This window comes from Etheostoma cragini, chromosome 6 (genome assembly GCF_013103735.1).
Source record: "Etheostoma cragini isolate CJK2018 chromosome 6, CSU_Ecrag_1.0, whole genome shotgun sequence".
NCBI lineage: Eukaryota > Metazoa > Chordata > Actinopteri > Perciformes > Percidae > Etheostoma > Etheostoma cragini.
In genome coordinates, this window is record NC_048412.1 from 25,681,867 (window position 1) to 25,694,214 (window position 12,348).

The 12,348-nt window shown below is 42.2% G+C and overlaps 1 protein-coding gene across 1 annotated transcript in view; it reads right to left on the minus strand.

Moving 5' to 3' along the window:
- The window catches only part of meox2a (mesenchyme homeobox 2a), a 10,022-nt gene extending 1,990 nt beyond the window's left edge, over positions 1 to 8,032 (minus strand). The window contains exons 1-2 of the mRNA XM_034873578.1: positions 7,065 to 8,032; positions 2,403 to 2,575 (exon numbers count right to left, since the gene is read on the minus strand). Coding sequence (XP_034729469.1) covers positions 2,403 to 2,575; positions 7,065 to 7,626 — 735 coding nt within the window. The 5' untranslated portion in view covers positions 7,627 to 8,032. The remainder of the gene's footprint in view (positions 1 to 2,402; positions 2,576 to 7,064) is intronic.
- Between the last annotated feature and the right edge of the window lie 4,316 nt (positions 8,033 to 12,348).

Below are 12,348 nucleotides of genomic sequence, written 5' to 3' on the forward strand. Positions count from 1 at the left end.
GGCACCGCTGTCACGCAGGGCAGGGTGGGTTTATTTTTGGGGAGTGTCATTCCGAGGGGACCTAGCGGTCACATGGTCAGGAAGTTAGTTGACAGCATAAACGTTTGTCTTAAACGTCAGGGGCGTACGCTGTGCTGAGTATCACTTTGGATTCTTTACAAGCCTCCGAGCCTTTTCTGAGAGTCGGAGAGAGGGGCGAGAGTCCAGCAAAGGATCATTTATATATGCCAGGCTCTAATGTCTAAACCAAACATATGATCCTCAAGGCTTAACTGCAAACACACACACACTTATTCAGACTCACTCACAAGCATTTTACCTGCACCACTTGACATTACACCTACAGTGACACTCATCACAACACCTTGCACCGAGGAGTCCTGACCTCAGTGTCGAGCTATATCCATTTGATTGGTTCAAAAAACTGCTGATCCCCCGATTCAAAACGGCTTGCTTAAGCATTCACGGAGCACTAAAGGGCCGCTCGTCTCTTTCGCATTTAGAGCTTGAAACATATCACTCATAATGAATTATATATGTGATGTGTAATATAAATGAAATACATGCTTAAAATAATACTACAAGCACTGAATTGGTGTGATTTCATTTCTAGTCAAAAGATGTTTTGGTTAAATTTGAGCTCTATTACACATCTGAAAATGTAAGCTCCTTTCCTATGCTTTTGTAAACTTCAAACATTCAAAAGGTTTTGGCCCTGCTGCCCATCTTTGAACATATTCCAGGTGTCAAGGCACACAAACACATAAAACATCCATCACATTTCTCCAAACAGCTCACGCAGCATAAATCAAGTGCTGTGGCCAAGTATTTCTATTGCCAATATTTGCCTCAGTATCTCCTGCTGTATATTTTCCCTGACACAACTGAGGTCACACTAATGCTGCATGAGCCGAAGAAATTTCATGCACATTTTATGCCGCTTCGAGGCACAAAAAGATTAATTGTAACAGTCTGGGAGAAGGCTGAAGTGGAATTATGATGGCAAACTCTGTGTTTGGTGGTTGTGTGGCGTTAAATGGGGTTTTGCCCGACATGGGGGAATTTAGAACGAGACCTTCAATGTATTTTTTTTCTCTTCTTTTACACCTTTTGTAATATGAAGCAAAACCAGAGGATTACTTTCACAATTTCTGACACTTTTATCACTTTACATGTCACAAGTTTCCAGTTGCTTTCAGATTGAGTAAGAACCTAAATGTGACTGTGCTGCTTTACAACTCGCATTACTTAGAGAGGCCCTCAAAAAACACTCGCGGACATTTTTATTTACTGGGAAGAATTCCTTAGATGGACACTTTTATCTGGAACCCCTTCCACAGTACTAAACATTTTTTTTAGCATTGGTGGCCGAGTGGGAATTGAACCAAGTCCTGACAACATTACTGACATTCTAAGCTTCAGCAGAAGCTTTAGTTTTAGTTTCTTAGATACCACAGATTTTATTTTGAGACATTTAAGGCCTGTTGACCTTTCTCATGGCAGACATAGTATGTGATTGCCATAAAAGCAGGTGTAGCTAATAACATAAATGATGGCTCTGTTCCATTTAGATGTCCCAGTAAGAACCAACATGCACAATGAAAAACAGGGCCCTGGTACCAAATGGGATGGAGCCTGTTCTTTTTTTTTCTTTTTTTTAATCAAAACTGTCCACAGTAAGAACAGTCATCAGCACATTTTGTTGTCTTGCATATATTATACTCATGTAATCTGTATAGTCTTTTGTTGAGCATGACATATGATACATAGATCTACATAAACATGATCTTTAAGGCTCACGCATGTATATTTTCGGGATCTTATGTTGTGATTTACATCTGTGGCACCAGCTGAAGCTCTGTACGCGTTTCTCACTCCCGTCTGTTCTTTACATTCAATCCCCACTGTATCACACTGCAAATATCACTGGCAAGGTGTCAACTAAGTGTGACTTACAGCTTCCAAACGGGTGTCAGAGAACAACAGGCTGTAAGCCGTTTCCTTCCCACAACCATTTGTCTCCTGTTATTTATTTCATGTGCCTGCATTTTACAGCAACCGGCCCACGCTCAGAGACCAATTTATGCGCACAGGGGTAGTGGGAGGGAGGAAGTGCCTTGCTAGACAGCCCTTCCTCAAACCTTTCTCACTGACTTGGCTGTGGACTGTTTGAAAAAGAATAGACAGGAACATCTGGAATATGATAGTCCCATCACACAGCCACATCTGGAGCACAATAGGCCTCGCACCGAAATTACAAAAACACAGTAGCGAGCTGAAAAGCCTCCTTGTCGTCCCGAGGCCGCCTCTGTTTTCACAACATGGCATTAATGTGCTAATGGGGGGGGGGGGGCATATTATCTGAACCCAGGGGAAACAAGCTGTGGTGGGTAGGAACATACTTGTCTTTCAGTGAGGTCGAGGTTGACGGCGATCTCGTAGCGCCTTAGTCTGGTTAGGTAGTTGTGGTGGGCAAACTCGGCCTCCAGCTCTCGGATCTGCTCCTTGGTGAACGCCGTCCTATCCTTCCTGGGTTTGCTGCTCACGTCAGACTTGTAATTCCCGTCTTGGGACTCTGAAACCAAGCACCACACAGATTTCTGTTTCCACTCAGATTTATATGCAAAGAAAAAAAAAAAATTAAAGCAAATGTCATGTGGCAGGTGCAAGTCAGCAGGGGAAGAAAAGAGGCAAGGTAAGAGAAACAATGGAAGCTGTCAATCACACTTTATTGTTCAGTCATTGTTTATGAACACTTTAAGTGGCTGGAAGGACTCACGGGCGACTACACACATGTGTGTCTGACTTTGTGGCAGCTGTGCTGTTACAATAGGCTGGCCCTTATACTACCAGCATGGGTTTAATTTGTCTTGAAGGAATCTGCTGCTACAACCAAGCAAATGGAACAAAGCAGCTTGCAGGATCCATGATATATATCCTAGTTTTTTTTTTTTTATTTTAAAACTCACAGGCTGCTCCTCATTTCCTTTTTTAGCTATGTGTGTTCTGATTTACATTTTCGCTGCATATGTCAGAACGGCAGTAAAATAATACATTTTGTACAATCATTTTTTTAAATTGGGAAATTGCAAGCAAAGAAAAAGCTATGCCTATATAACAATACATGTGTCAATAGTTCTAATCTATTGATGTGTTACCATTTAAATAAATGTGTGACCACCAATTACAAGGCTGGTACTTGCAACATATTATGCATCTCCTTCACAAAAATGTGGTAAATGCCTATGAAAAAAAGTGAATAAAAATAGGAACCCCCAGCGTGTCATCTCCTCTTCTCACCCCAGAGCAATACTTTTAGTTTTGTTATTTCCACAAACTTTCCAAAGTAAAGTATGCATGGTTACTTTGCCCTCCTAAACGTTCCTATTGTGAGTAGCTTGTGGTTTCTCTGTTGGACGCGACTCAGTTGCACATTGCACTCGAAGGCAGCAATTGCATGCTAATTCATCTGTGGTCCTGTTCCGTAGTGTGTGTTAATCCAGCAGGCCTGCGTCAAGCCAAACTGTAAATAGTCCTGCAGCCCAGCGCCAGACTCAAATGGTGCGAAGCCTGAAGCCACGTCAGAGAAACAACTATCTCTTCACCTAAGATCTGTTTTTCTATCAGAAAGAGGATCTTCCTTCTAATTAAATGTGTGTTTTTTCTGACCAAAATGGCTCCCTTGAGAAGCTGACAAGAAGACGAGGGGTAAACTGAAACTGCTCTCCAAAAGTTGTATTTGTGTGGCTCTTGCACCATGTTAGAGCCAAAGACACACACGTATATAAACTGCAAGAATTCCCACATGAATTTTATGAAATGAAACAGATCACTGCTTGACCTGCAGCCTGTGTCCGGCTCCCCCTTGACCTTGCCTTTCACTCCCTCCCTGTAATTTCAAACCGAGTGCTCCAAACAGAGTGTGGCTGATTGAAGCGGGCCTTAAGTCGTATTTATCCTCTCTTTCTCTCATTCTCTCTCTCTCTCTGGTAAACACAGACATTGTGTAGAGAGAAATAAAAGAATAACACAGCCTGCTCGTTCGGAGCAGCAGGCCTGAAGTTAAAACGAGCGGCAGGCTTTTATGACACAGCCACTACACCACAGCAATTAGGTCCCTGCTGAAACTTTCATCTCTCCACAAAAAAGGAGGAATAATATGAGAAAAATACACGCGGCCAGACAGGACACGTCATTTAGGGTTGCCCAGATGAACTGAGCTCTGTGCAAAAGGGCCCCTGTCAAAAATGATGTCTTCTTTTTAACAAAGTAAGAATGGAAGGGAAGAAATGTTTTTTTTCTTCCCCTCATGGTGGAAAATTGCGTGTTAGTTGTTTTCCCTCAGTGAAAGTTGTGATTCTTTTATTTTCCTTTGGTAAAATAATATAGCAGCGGCACACACAAGAATGAAGTCAAATCCACCGACACATCCGCAATGTTTTTCTAAAGCTTCTTTTAGGAAAGAAGTGTCTGCCAGCGAGAGGCCTTCAGCACCTCGCTCCTCCTTTTTTACAACACTGCCTCAACAAAACAAGACTTCAAGCACCTTTTATTGTTCCACGGTGAAAACCTAGTAACTTTTTAAAAGGACAACCACTCCCTCGACAGCATTCGTCTCTGTAGATATAACCCATGGGCTCAACCAAAGTGCACCAACCGACACGCTATAGGACTAAAAGTCTCCAGCTTGACCACAAAAATGAGCAGGTTCCGCAGAAACCAGACACCCAAAATACCAAGGATCTCATTTCATGTCATCTCATTAGCCCACCCTGCGGCCTTCCTTAAGGAAACAATCACAACCGAGTATTAGGCACAACAAAGTTGAGATGCTTCATATTTGAACTAAACCTAGCATGGAAATGAGCTCTCAAGTTTTGTTATTAGTTCAGTATCTCAATTCAGGTTTCGCTCAAGTTTCTGGTCCAGATGGTTGAAACCTGATCGGGGCTCTATCCCATGCAACTGGCAGTGGTGTGATATTTAGACAGCTGATTGAGTCAGCAACATAGTTAGCCCCAATAATCAGCATGATTGGTGTTAGCGTGGAGGGAATGCACGGCACATATGTAATGAGTATGCAGTAAAGTATTGTTACAGGGGAAATGGGATTTGGAGGCAGAGGCTCGGTTTCCAAATGATTTGACGAAGGAGGAAAGGAAATACGAGGTGGTGTGTTGAATTTGTGGTTTAAATATACAATTGCAACGTTTTGCATGAGGATAATATCAGATATATTTGTCATTTAGCGCAGACAGAACTGTAAAACAAACAAAAAAGAGCTCTTGAATGTCTTGATGTGTTACACCACTTTGGAATATGCGGTGTTAATTTAACCAAGACATCTGGAGTTCCTGCTAAATCACTTAGTAATGTAAATTTTAACCGCGCTTTCCAGTATTTGGTATCATAACCTGAATTATTACAAATACGTGTTTCCAGTGCAGTTACACTGTCTATTAATTACAGACAGTCCTTCATTATTTTACACACTGTGGCTGTAAACTGCAGCAACAGCCGGCCCGTCAGGGGGCATAGGCGCTCTCTGAGGCGACCACCAGCATCCTGAGCGAAAACTAATCACATGCAGGGATATCAGTCAGTGGTCAAGTGCAGGTGGTACGCTGTGCATACAAAGAGGCCTTTAAAAGGTAAGACGGGAGCGTCGCTGAGGGCCCTGCAATCCTCAAATGGACAGAGAGAACTGCGAGCACGCTTTCCCTGGAAAAGTTAGAACTCTCACTAATATCACGTTCCCTGCGAGAACTCCCACGACCCGACCCCGGCAGTTTGTCACGCCGTGATTGATTATTGTGGTGACTGCAGGTTGTAAATGTCCTGCAAGTCATCAGGGAGATGTTACCTGTTTAAGTACAGTCCGAAAAAAAAGGAATCTTGTTCATGCATGTGCAAAACTTTTTAAAAAAAGGGTTTCTATGTTGTTTGCATGTGTGTAGACTACAATATTAATTTACAGGTTATATAATTCAAGGAGAGTGTAAAGCCGTTAATATAGCTTCACACTTTACAGTTTATCTTCAAAAACTTTATATAACTTTCAGTTACTTTTAAGAGGTCGTGATCAGAACACCAGCACCCGCCTAAAAGTGCGGAGTCACAAATTTTTACAAGGTCACAAATTACCTAAAAACAAAGATAGTGGTCTTGAAGCTCACAGCTCTGGTACACTTCACTGTACAGGACATACAGTACAACTGTTGACTGTTTATGCATTTTATAAATCTGTATTTCAGAGCAACAAGTAAACATGGCATAATTAGGGGTTACTTGTGGTTGTAAAATAATTTATAATAAAAAATGTGCGTTTATTCTATAGATAAAATAAATCAATGAAATCAATATCACATTTTATTACTACACAGATACTGGAAATGGACCTTTGCAATCATTTTGTTTTATTTCAGGAAACGTGACTACCAGATTTAGACTAAGAAAAAAGGCTGAAAAGCCTGCGTCTGACGGTTGTTTGGTGTGGCACGAGGCGCCGGTGTAGTCTTTTACAATCCATGACATTAATTCTTTACTGTGTGCCTCATTCTCTGCCCTCTAAAGAGCGTCGCAACAAACCAGATGTGATTTTTAAACAAAACACGGCAGTAGTCAGATGTGGCCACACAGTTACGATGTGGCCTTTGCTCCATGGTTCATTTCGCCCGCTGCAACAGCCTCCCTGCGTGTCAGCCGACACCTACAAACTGCTTCTCAGACACTTCTTTGTTTTCCTATCAGAGCTGCACAAATCTCAACACTTATGAGCTGTTGAAAGATTCAGAATGACACGTTCAGATGTTTGTGTAATTTTAGAGCTCTTGCTTGGAATTCCTTAAAACCCTGCTATTTATCTAACAAAAAGACTGAGCAAAGAGACATTGGAAAGGTCTCCACAGAATTACATAACGTTTTTAGTTGTGCAATTTGTCACACACAGCTTATTTATTCATAATATATGTAAAAGGAATATCTGAGGGATAAAATCTCTGCCATTTAGAGAGTAGTGGCTCAAAAACTGAAGTCAGAAGATCTCTGATCTCAGCGGCTCTTACCTGAACTGTCACTTTTCCTTTTGCCGTTCCTCTTCTCCGCCTCAGCAGGTGACAGAGTCTGTCTGCCAAAGTCGGCAGGCACACAGGAGGCCCCTGTAGGGGTGCTGCCGATGCCCAGACTTGGGGTGCTGGCGCACACACTTGGCCCGCCAGTGTGGCCCAGGTCTGGGGGTGTTGTCACGCTGTCATGGGAAGATGAGTGGGAGTGCGGGTGGCATAGGTTGTGGCGTGTGCTACCGCCAGGTGACGGCATCTGTGGGATATGCCAAGATGCATGGTGCTGAGGTGGGTGGTGATGCTGCTGGGAGGGCAGGTGGCCGCGGTGAGGGTGGTGGTGGTGGTGGTGCTGCCCGGGAAACAGGCCGTCGTCGACCGGGTAGCTGGAGATGATGCAGGGAGAAGGGGAGGAGGTGGAGGACGAGGAGGATGAAGAGGCCAGGTCAGGGTAGGAGACATGGTCGGAGCGTCCGTGAAGAGTCAGGGGGGACTGGGTGAAGGCGGGATGCAGGGCCTGCGCCGGGGCGTGGGGGCTCCGCAGGCAGCCGAACAGTGTGTGATCCATCGCATGTAAACACACACGGCCCTCCAGGAAAGGTGAGAAGTAAAAGTAAAAGTTTCTAAATCACCCACAAAAATAAACAAAAATAAAAATCACAAGCACATATCCAAGAGGCTTTCTCTTTTTCCTGTGACTATCCCAAAACTTTTGCCTCCAGTTAAAAAAGAAATTCAAATAGTCTACTCTCGATTAGTCAGAGCAGAAAGCAAAGTGTGTTTTGAAATGGGTGTCCTGTGGTAATCCGGAGCGTGCGGCCAGTTGCCAGGCTGTACAGGATAAACAGTTAGCCCAGGATACGCTGCAGCAGAGCCTCTCAGATGTCAGGAGGAGCAGGGGACTGGAGCTCGAGGCTGGGAGCAGGAGGTGGTTTGTAGGAACTGCAGAACGAGGGGAGCCGGCGGAGGGGATGTTATAAATAGGATGTAACGTGAGAGGGAGGCTGGGTCACAGACTGCATACGCGCTACTGACCACATACATATGATCACCCTCCGAAAAGCACAGCACAATAAATCTGTACTATTAAAATGGCTGAGCCTCAGGAAAGAGGCAATTTATTTTGGACTTGGATCTGACCTCTGGTGGCCATCTTTTTCCCCCTGCAACAAAACAGCCCTTGGTTCTTGGGTGGGGCTGGGGGGGGGGGGGGGGGGGGGGGGGGGGGGGGGGGGGGGGGGGGGGGGGGGGGGGGGGGGGGGGATATTAGGGGTGGTGTGGGATTGGAGAGAGATACGTGGGCGAGGTGTCAGGGGTTAACTCAGCATGTCAGCCGGTCTACGCCAGTTATGACCCTTGAAAATACTGTTGTTGTTAAATACTGCCTTTGACTCGCCGCCGCTTTTAAAGGACAAGTTTTATTACGAAATAATCATCAGAAACTTAAAAAACATTCACTGCAAGGCAAAAAAGTTTCAAGTCTGTACACTTTATCCTCCAAGAAAGGTACCTACTACTCTTAAAAAACAACCACACTTTAATTTAATCCAACCAATCATTTTTTAGGAGTGGGGGTTCTTTTTTTGAAATGAAACACCTCACATCGTCAAATTCAAATAAACCGACACAAGTTTGACCTTTAATATGAGGTCACGAAGTTGAAATAACAAACTCATTTTGTTTCAAAACAGCGTCCCCTTTAAAATGAACATTAATTACTGTAGCAATTCATTAAAGAGACATAGTACTTAAAGGGAACCACACGTTGTGCTAACCTTTATCATCATTGAAAATCAGAAAACAATATGATGTAGGCAGCCTCGACAGTGACCAGAATCAAGCCCCGGAAATGGATTTTGACTTTGTATGATATGAAATATTTCTACCTTCTATAACCTCCACCTCCACCTACCACTGAACACACGTTGTCAGTCCTCACATCAGTGTCTCACTAAATCATTTTGGCCATCAAAGTGTCAATTTTCAGAAGTGAAGTAGGAATAAAAAAAAGCTGTAAACAGCCGGGAGTGAAAGAAGAGAGTCGTGTTCACTTCTGCTTCCATTATTATTATTATTATTATTATTATTATTATTATTATTATTATTATTATCATCAAAAGTAAGATTACTTACTATTATTATTTGTTTGTATTTATTTTAATTTTCATTGTCATTTTGTTATTATTATTATTGTTATTATTATTATTATTATTAAGAAGTCAAATAAAACTAAAAGATGTATTTGGACCCTCTCATAAAATATGAGAAATGATCTGTAAGGGATTTAAAGGTAAAATTATGAGGACATTTTTTTTGTCTTTGCGATTAAAATATCTTATTTATTTTATTTATACAGATAACTTAATTTAAGTATTGTTAATGCATATTTTCTTTCAAATTTAAAAGATAAATATGCATTCACACGCACAATGATGCACCGTGTGTATAACACAGATTTAAAGTGCACACAGTTCGGATTTAAAATCAATGATTTAACAATATAATATATAATATATAATGTTAAAGAAATTATAAATGTGTAGCCGTTGCAGCGTTTTCGTGATCCGGGGGGGACGGGACAGGCTGTGCCACAGGCGCTATGGGCCGCCTGAGAAAGGAAATTAATTCCTCTTTGAGAGAAAATGACTTTAACAGATATCATGGTGGAGGCAAGCTGTAACTTTGCCGCCCCCCCCCCCCCCCACCCCCACCCCCAGTCCCTCCAAAGCCTCCGAACGCAGCAGAGGCAGCGCAGCAGAGGAAAGCCACCTTAGGTGAGTGAGTGTCAAACTCTTCTACTGTTTACCTTACAAATTAAGGCTATTAGCAGGTTAGCCGAGGCTATATATTTCTCAGGGCCTTGAGCAGGTATTAATACACACGTGTTTCCAATTCTGTCGCTGGTCTCGCAGCAGTGATGGCCTGTGGGGTGGGTGTTTTCAGTCGATCCTAGTCTTTGACCCTCGTGGGCTGTATGAGGCAAAATATCCCACTGTGTGAATAATTGTGTGTGCATGTGTCTGTGTGGCTTACGCTACAAATAGGGGGCCAAAACTGGACATTTATTGTGAAAAAAAGGGGTCACCCAGTCATTTTTAAGTGGCACATAACATCCATCAATTACTTTTTTATTTTCTTTACACATTTGATTCAATTAATTTGGGTTATTTAAACCCTGAATACTAGTGGTTCCTTTAAGAGGGCTAACCCCAAAATAATTGTCCTTAGTTCAGACTCAGTGAAGAGTTTCAGGGTCCCTCAATGGTGTAATTGCTGTTTCAGAAGCTTTTCCCAGTCTGAATTGAATAGAATCCATTCGGATACGTTTAAAATGGTCTAATTTGAAGATATTGTGAATAACTTTGCACTGACCATCAATGACATAATTCTACCTATACAGTAGTGGGCTAAAAAGAGCATCTTTGTTAACCCTTGTGTTGTCTTTCCTTTGACCATGCACTTGTCGTCCTCCACATGCCCGGTTTTATTAAGTTTTATCGGCGAGTAGGTGTAACTCATGAAAGAGGAGTCAGTGGGGAGGAGAGGCCGCCGGTGTCTGTGTGTTTCTGATGGCGAGGACGGGCCGGCGTGTTTTTCACCGCAGTAGACAGAAACTGAAGGTAGACCTGCTGCTCAACCTGTGGCTGTCAGTCACACAGGCAGGAAGGGTTACAGCAAACACAGCTCAGTGCCACTGTCACCAAAACCAACACGCAACCACCCCTTTAGGCTGTTTCTCACATGAAGATCCAGTTTACACTGTTATTTCCTGCACGCTTTGGTGGGGTTTTTTTTTTTGGGGGGGGGGGGGGGGGGGGAATAAGCAACATGCACTACTGGATTGTGTTTTTCTGCAGAGATGTCAAACTCTTACAACAGTAATAGAGCTTAATAAAACAATAATGCCACCAAAAAAAGTCCTGCGGCCTTGGCTTTAATTTGTCACAGGAGTATTGAAAAGTTCCCAAAACATGAAACAAACGCCAACACTTTACTTTAAGTCCCTTCATGTTGCATTAACACGCAGAATATAAACATTTAATAAATGGTTTATAATGCACTAGAATGTATGTGAGCAGATAACAGTGTTAAACAGCTATAACTCCTGTGGGCACTAGAACGTGAAGGCTGGTGCATAAACAGTTAATGCAATAGTACAGTTGTGATAATATCAATTATGCTTCATGATTAGTTAGGATTAGTTATAATTGTCAACAAATATTGCATATTAATAAACACTGAAAATGTCCTAATAGTATTAATGCATGTGTTTACTGTTTACAGGAGGTTAAAGTAAAGTGTAACCCAGAGAGACCGTAGGCATTGCACATATAAAACAGCATCTGATAAGTAAAGTCGAAGCGTTAATGACCATAATAAGTAACTAAATAAATATTCACTGCAGCATAATAGCACAATATGTTCAGTCTTGGACAAACTACATGATAACCTTTCATTGCCAATCTCAGTGCACTCACTTCCCTTAATTCAACAGCCCCCGATGTCTTTTATGCTTTAAAGCAGAAAGCTTTGATGTTGCTCTCTGGGCCTCTGACTATAATATGAGCCTTTAAAATGGCCCAGTGTGCGTAATCATTAATAGACTTTTTCCTTCTTTTTTTCTAAAATTTGAATTCTCTTTTTGCTAATGTGGAAACATTTCAGAGCGTATAACACTCATTGAGCCTCTCTCATGATGTATAAAAAATGTAGCCAACTACAGTAAGATTAGAAATAGAAACCCTGTATTTCCTAAATTAGATGGCCAACCCTAACCCATTGCCTACAAGTAACGCGTCTGAGGATAAAGGTTTATCTGTAATCTGCTTCTCCTTGAATAGACACATTTTAACGGAAAATACACAGGAAATATACAAACAGGAAATACTGTTGGACAGCAGCAAAAGAGAATTTCAACATTTGACTGATTACAAAACAAACCCTTCTGAATTAGGATTCTTTAAAATGTGACTATTCTGGAATATGTGAGCGTGCACATCAGCTTCAGAGATAAATGACATGTTTCCTTGGTTTGATCCTGCGACTAATAACTAAATAAATAAGTAACAGTGCTGCAGTGTTGAGAGGAACATCTGCAGGCGGCAAGGAAACTGTCGTCGCTGCTTGTTTCCTTTCAGACGTCAGCCACAGATTTACAGCAGTTGTCAGGAAGATTGTCTGTATGAACGATAGTGGGATGGCAGTGATATACGATGAAGTAAGACAGTAAATGTTGTCTCTGATTGCGTCTTGATTACATGAGGAGAACAGGGAGTGTCAGCATGAAAGC